The 7866-nt window shown below is 45.4% G+C and overlaps 1 protein-coding gene across 1 annotated transcript; it reads left to right on the plus strand.

The window, feature by feature from the left end:
- Positions 1-4916: 4916 nt before the first annotated feature.
- Positions 4917-7168, plus strand: HCAR2 (hydroxycarboxylic acid receptor 2). The gene has a single exon (XM_069558533.1). It carries the CDS (start codon positions 5177-5179, stop codon positions 6266-6268), a length of 1092 nt encoding a protein of 363 aa, XP_069414634.1. The 5' UTR covers positions 4917-5176; the 3' UTR covers positions 6269-7168.
- The last annotated feature ends 698 nt before the right edge of the window (positions 7169-7866 follow it).

The following is a 7866-nucleotide window of genomic DNA, read 5'->3' on the forward strand; positions in this document are numbered from 1 at the left end:
CAGATAGCACCAGTGAACTGTGCTTCCTGAACCCCCACCCTTATGTGGCCTCTCCCTGTGAAATATGGACTGACTCAGTGACTTGCCTTGGCCAGTAGAATGTGGTGCAGGTGATGTCCTGGGATTTCCGAGCCATGGCATTAAGAAGGTCTGCATCTCTGTGCTCCCAATGCCAGGGGCCCGGGTTCGATCCCTGGTCAGGGAACTAGATCCCACATGCCACAGCTAAGTGTTGGCATACTGTAACTAAAACTGGTGCTGTGGAAGGAAGGGAAGAAAGAAGGGAGACAGAGAGAAAGAAAGAGACTCTGCTTGTGTGCTTTTGGAAATGTTGAGTAGCCTTGTAAGAAGTCCAGCATACTCAGTGGAAAGAATATGTGAAGAGGCTGTGCACAGATGCCATAGAGAGACACAGACCATATGAAGACGAAGAGATGCCCAGGCATCCCAAGTGGCATGAGTGAGCTTCCCTGCCACCTAAGAGACCCCAAACAAGGACTGACTAGCTAAGCTCAGTCAAGCCATGATAATACAATGGTGACTCTTTTTCTTTTTTTTTAACAGTGACTGTTTCAAGCCACTAAATTTTGTGGTGGTTTTTGAAATAGTAATAGATCACTGAAACAGAAACCTCGCTACGTTCAACGACAAACAGTGAGAGCGCCGAATTCTAACCACTAGACCACCAGGGACAGATGAATAAACAACAAAGCCCTATTGCACAGTGCAGGGAAATATACCCAATGTCTTGTGATAAATCAGAATGGAAAAGAATATGAAGAATATATATATGTATATGTATATATATATATATATATATATATGTATAGCTGAGTCATTTTGCTATACAGCAGAAATTAAACACAACATTGGGTTTCCCTCGTAGCTCAGTCGGTAAAGAGTCTGCATGCCAATGCAGGAGACCCAGGTTCGATCTCTGGGTCAGGAAAATCCTCTGGAGACGGAAATGGCAACCTGCTCCGGTACTCTTGCCTGGAGAATCTCGTGGACAGAGAGGTCGCAAAGGGTCGGACACGACTGAGCGACTAAACCGCCACCACCAAACACAACATTGTAAATAAACTATACTTCAACAAAAATTAAAAAAAAAAAAAAAAGAATGAATTAACCTCTCTAAGCCTCAGGTTTCTGATCTGTGATCATAACAGGGCAACTCCTCATGGGTTTCTGAGAAGATTAAATGAGATCATGTATGTACAGCTCTTAGCCACATGCCTGGCACAAAGCAAGCAGTTGGTAAATGAAAGCTATTGTTATTTTTAATTTTAAAAAGTAGTTCCATCCTGCTCTGGGGCACATTCCAGTTGTGATAAGAGAACTAAGAAGGGAGATTTGAGTTAATGGTGAAGTCATAAATGTTAAGTGGAGTTCCCCCAAACTTGGTGGAATCACTGCCCGAGCTGTTGAAATGAATCACTAAAACAAGTTTCTGTACAACTCATGCACTTGTAAGAAAAAAAAAAATGCATAAAAGGAAGACAGGAGCAAGACAAAACATGCCCATGACACGGTGGTAAGACTGGGAATTCCACAGCAGGGCCAGGCTCCAGGGAGGCCGGGATTGACACTCTTTCTGAGCAGTTGTGAACTTGGGTTTAGAATCCTAGGATGTGAGAGCTGGAAGGGATCTGGAAGATGGTCCCATCTTCCACATTACATATGGGAAATTCAGGGGTTAAGAGGTTTCATGGGTAATGATGGAGCCAGGAAAAAGCATCCAGGGCCTCCAACTTCTCTCTCTCTCTCTTTTTTTTCCAAATGAAGCAATATCCATTCTTGTTTTTTCCTAATTTTATCCAAATATTGTGAAATTATAAAACTTTCAAAGGTGGACAGAGTGGGGGAAGGGGAGGGTGGGACGAACTGAGAGAGTAGCATTAATATATATACTCTGCTGCTGCTGCTAAGTCGCTTCAGGCGTGTCCGACTCTGTGCGACCCCATAGACGGCAGCCCACCAGGCTCCCCCATCCCTGGGATTCTCCAGGCAAGAACACTGGAGTGGGGTGCCATTGCCTTCTCCGATATATACACTACCAAGTGTGAAATAGATAGCTGGTCGGAAGCTGTTGTAAAGCACAGGGAGCTCAGCTCAGTGCTCTCTGATGAACTCGAGGGGTGAGAGGGAGGCTCAAGAGGGAGGGGATATATTTATACTTACAGCTGATTCACATTGCTGTACAGCAGAAACTAACACAGCATTGTAAAGCAATCAGCCTCCAATTAAAATTTTTAAAAGTAATAAATAAAAATAAACAGACAAATAACAGTTTATGAGGGGAAAAAAGAATTAGGAGATTGCAATTGACATACACACACCATGTATAAAATAGGTAACTAATGAGAACCTACTGCACAGCACAGAGAACTCTACTCGGTGCTCTATGGGGACCTAAATGCGAAGGAAATTCAAAACAGAGGGGATATATATATGTCCTGATAGCTGATTCAGTTTACTGTACAGTAGAAAGTAACCCAACATTGTAAAGTAACTATGAAGTGAAGTGAAATCGCTCAGCTGTGTCCGACTCTCTGTGACCCCCTGGACAGTAGCCTGCACCAGGCTCCTCCGTCCATGGGATTTTCTAGGCAAGAGTCCTGGAGTGGGTTGGCAAAAATTAAAAACAAAACAGAAAGAAAACCTTACAAAGGGAAGATCCCTTGCAAATTCCAGCTCCCGGAAATAACTATTGTGAATAGTTGGATTTTCTGACTCTTAGCTAATAAAGGCCCTTAGGGTTACTTTCTGAATGTCACTGACAAGTCCACATTCATCTGAGAAGGGAGCAGGATATTGACAGGCATCAAGGACAGGAAACAAATGCTAGTCATTTCACTTGATTCTTACCACACCCACACAATGTGACCTCAGTCTGGTGCAGCCTTACAGATGGGGCAATAATACAATAAGAGGCAGTGTAGTGTATTGGTTAGGGATGCAGGCTTTGAAGCCAGTGCCAGATTCAAATCTTATGATCTGTGTAGCCTTGACTATGTATATGGCCAACTTCTGTGAGCTTCACTTTCCTCATTTCGAAATAAAAGTCAGTAGTAGTCCCTCCCTCATGGACTGAAGTCAGGGGGAAACAAGTGAATGTATTTAAAGCACTGAGCATGCCACCCGACATGCAGGAAGCTCTCCCTAGCATGACTGCCCACGTCATCTTCATTACCGTCTTCATCATCAAGTGCCACTGCTCCCTACGTGAGCCTAACATTAGATCATCTTGACTCCCGTTTACTGGGAGGAGTCTACAAACCCCTATGGCAGAACCTGGCTGTGAAACTAAATAAACAAATGTCTGGGACTTCCTGGTAGTCCAGTGATTAAGACTCTACACTTCCACCGCAGAGGGAGCAGGTTCGATTCCTGGTCTGGGAACTAAGATCCCTCATGCTGCATGATGTGGCCAAATTTTCAAAGATAAAAATAAACAAATGTCTTAGTTCTCACTCAGAGTAGAAGCAACACAACTGAGAACCTCTTGCACAGCAAGAATTCATCAGACCAAAATATTCCAGGGTAGAAATGTTCTGTGAGGACTTATATACCCAATTATACTGAAAAGCAAGAAAATGATGTGTGAAATGGTGACCTCCTGCAAGGCAGAGTTCAAAGTCTTCTTAGGTCCTCAAAGTTTAATTTTGTAAAAATGGAGGTTTTTAAAATATCACGCACATTGGGCTTCGCTGGTGGCTCAGTGGTAAAGAATCTGCCTGCCGATGAAGGAGACATAGATTCGATCTCTGATCTGGGAAGATCCCATTTGCCGTAGAGCAACTAAGCCCATGGGCCACAACTACTGAGCCTGTGTGCTAGAGCCTGGGAACTGCAACGACTGAACCCAAGTGCCACAAGTACTGAAACCTGGCACCCTAAGGCCTGTGTTCTGCAACAAGAGAAGCCACTGCAAGAAGCCTGAGCACCACAACTAGAGAGTGGTCCGCACTCAAAAGGCAGAGCAGCAGTGAAGACCCAGCACAGCTAAAATTAAGTAAAATGTATTTTTTAAAAAATCTATAAATAAATAAAAATTTAAAAAATCGAAAATATCATGTACATTGTGAGGGAGGTTGTATATGGGGACAGCTGGTAAACAAGAACTCACTGTACTTTCTGCTCAGTTTTGCTGGGAATTTAAAACTGCTCTAAAAAATAAAGCTTATTAATTTTAATAAATCACATCCTTAATGATAAATTACTAACTTGAGCATGGAGGCATCTCAAAATCTAACACAAACAAAGGAAAAACCCAACTTATTGTAACATACCACTGGCAACCCAAACTGGGTTCAAGTTTTCAAGCATCTTATGAAATGGCATGCTGCTCTCAAATAGCTTCCCCCCACCCCCCCACCCCTCCACCCCCACCCCCCCACCCCTCCACCCCCACCCCCCCACCTCCGCCTTAGCTGGGAATTAATTGCAGCATTCTGGTGTAGAAAGGCAATCCATGCTTGTACGGGAAAGATGGCCTGGAAACATCAAATGCAACATATCTGTCCTCATAAAATACTGCTGCTGCTGCTGCTAAGTCGCTTCAGTCATGTCCGACTCTGTGCGACCCCATAGACGGCAGCCCACGAGGTACTAGACAATTACTATTCTCTTGGCCTTCTGACCCCCCTCAAAAATCACACACACACTACCATTTCTTAAAACACATGCCTGCAAATATTCCATGCAAATTCTTCATGCTTCTGTTGAGCACAGTAAGTTAATATTGCTGTTGTTGTTTTGTTCATTATGCAAGGCAACCACATGACTATGAATTAATTCTCCTGTGCTAAGTATTCAGTATACGGGCACACAGGCTTACACATTTCAGTAATTCACAATGACAGTCGGCTTGCCCAAGCATATTCTTTACATTTAGAAAATTTTTTGGGTTCCTGTCTCCCCGGGGGGATTTTTTTTTTTTATTTCTTGTTTATGCAAACAGCAGGTTGCACAAGAGCCTTGCTGGCTTCTTTTTTTTTTTTTTTTTTTCTTAAAGTGATTTCGTAGTTTCCTGGTAACCATTCAGTCATCTGTTTCAACACTCTGACATGACATAAAGGCAAGCGCTGAACCACAGGTTCGTCACTCAGACCTGCACCTCGTTCTCCGAGCCTTGACTAGGTGAGCTGCTCCCTGGCGCCAACGCGATTCACTCATGAACCCTTCCCAACTGCAGAATCATTTTCTGAAAATAGGCGAAAAGAACTGCTGTGTGTTCCGTGATGACTTCATTGCCAAAGTGCTGCCGCCGGTCGTGGGGCTGGAGTTCGTGTTCGGGCTCCTGGGCAATGGCCTTGCCCTGTGGATTTTCTGCTTCCACCTCAAGTCCTGGAAAGCCAGCCGGGTTTTCCTGTTCAACTTGGCCGTGGCTGACTTTCTCCTGATCATCTGCCTGCCGTTCCTGGCGGACAACTACGTGCGGAGGTGGGACTGGAAGTTTGGGGAGATCCCCTGCCGGCTCATGCTGTTCATGTTGGCCATGAACCGCCAGGGCAGCATCATTTTCCTCACTGTGGTGGCCGTGGATAGGTACTTCCGGGTGGTCCATCCCCACCACGCCCTGAACAAGATCTCCAATCGGACAGCGGGCATCATCTCCTGCCTCTTGTGGGGCATCACCATTGGCCTGACGGTCCACCTCCTGTACAGAACGAGGTTGATCGAGAATCAGGGTTCGAAACTGTGCAGCAGCTTCAGCATCTGCGATGCCTTCCGCTGGCACGATGCCATGTTCCTCCTGGAGTTCTTTGTGCCCCTGGGCATCATCCTGTTCTGCTCAGTCAGAATCGTCTGGAGCCTACGGCAGCGGCAAATGAACAGACACGCCAAGATCAAGCGGGCTATCAACTTCATCATGGTGGTGGCCATTGTCTTCATCATCTGCTTCCTGCCCAGCGTGGCCGTACGCATACATATTTTCTGGCTCTTGCGCAAGGCTGGCACGGAAAACTGTGACATCTATCGTTCAGTGGACCTGGCGTTTTACATCACCCTCAGCTTCACCTACATGAACAGCATGCTGGACCCTTTGGTGTACTACTTCTCCAGCCCATCTTTCCCCAACTTCTTCTCCACCTTGATCAACCGCTGCCTGCAGAGGAAGGGGCCGGATGAGTTGGATAACAACCGCAGCACCAGCGCCGAGCTCACAGGGGATCTGAGCACTACCAAGAACGTTCCCGAGGCTTTGATGTCCAATCTCAGTGAGCCGCAGAGCCCCTCTTATCTGAATCCAGTCTCCAGTTAAAAAAGCCAATCCGAGAAGGGAGAAGATCATCAAGGACCAGGATTTCTGGAGAAGCAGTTTGGCTGCTGCACGGAATAACAGAGCCTTGGTCTGTGGTTTCCCAGAACTTCCAGATTCGGAGAAGCAGATTTAGGGCATCGGTGTGACAGCGTGGGCTGCCTGCCTGTGGCGTGTCTCCACAGGAACATTGGGGAATGGAGGATGAAGCTTCCAGGTGTCTAAGATTTCTGTTCAGTCTTGGACACTTGCAGAACTGAAGATGGCAAAACTGTCCACATTTCTGCTGCTGGAGTGTTGGAGCCACAGAGAGGCCCACTGGCACCTGGGACTCAACAGGCCTCTTCCTGTCACCTGCCTGAGACTTGTTTGGTTCTCAGCTCCTGGAGCAATGTCTAGCTTCTTGTGGGCTCCCACTGGGATAAGGAAAGCTGTGATTGGAGGGGAATTATTGCATCTGAAGGGAGCCCAGGCATCATGAAACAAGCCAGGAGGTCACCTGGGTTCAGTGGAACCGATCCTTCTTTCAGCCATGATTTAGCAGAAACAGACCAGATAGAGAGATTCATGAGCTTCCGTTAGTATCTGAGTTTCCAGTGGTGGTAAGAAGGGGCTTTGCCCCAGGAGGATCTGAGCAGAACAGTGTTACTAAGCAAAAGGAAATGACATTTATGTTACAACCTGCAGCCAATCCATTCCTCTTCTGTTTACACTAATTTGAAGGTTGAGCAGTTAAAAAGGCTCCAGGGAGAAAGCAGCTTCCCATCTCTGTTTGCTTTTATCACTCAAAGGGAAATGCTGTCCTATGGTTAGAGGGGGGAGAGATTTCCTCCTGGTTCATTTGCTTGTGTTTCTGTTCTTATAAGAAATCTACCCCTTCAATAAACTTTGATATGAGACACATAGTCTGGTGTTGCTTGTGTCTGGGTGACGGTTCACAGACATGGACTTCTTACTTAAGCGGAGACCTTTATGGGTGGTTAACTGTGCCCTGGAAGAAAAAAAAAATACCATATACTGTAAAGTGTAAGAAAGGGATGTGGAATCTGAGCCACAACATGAGGTAGTTAAGTAAAAAATTACATATGCGTTAGAACAAGGATGGGAAAGAGTTGGGAATAAATAAAAGTGATTTAATCTGGAAGGGCAGTACAGACAGGATTGCAAGAGGACTTTGCTTTTATTTAGGGGGTGGTTAATACTGCTAATGGTATGGTGAATGCTGCTATTAGTATTTGTGTATCAAAAAAAGGAATCTGGCCAGGCTGGGATTTTTGCATAGGAGGGGGAAGAGAGACCTTCCTACAGAATGGTTTCAGTTCCCAAAGCTGGGAAGGAAAGGAGATGTACTGGTTTGAGGTGGTAATCGGTCCAAGTTTCTGTTACATGCTCATTTCCACTCATTGTTCATTAGCAAGATGAGGCTTGCTTTGACATAGTGACTTGGATGCCGATAAGGAAGGCAGATACTCAGACTCCTGGCCCCAGTGGAATGGCAGAAAAGGAAGAAAGATGGATATTTTGAGGTTCTGAAGTGTTTTCTGAGCAGTTTGCTTGTCTGATTTTTCAATTAACTCCTAGAGACTGAAAGTTAAAAGCAG

The sequence above is a fragment of the Ovis canadensis genome, chromosome 17, assembly GCF_042477335.2.
Source record: "Ovis canadensis isolate MfBH-ARS-UI-01 breed Bighorn chromosome 17, ARS-UI_OviCan_v2, whole genome shotgun sequence".
Taxonomy (NCBI): domain Eukaryota; kingdom Metazoa; phylum Chordata; class Mammalia; order Artiodactyla; family Bovidae; genus Ovis; species Ovis canadensis.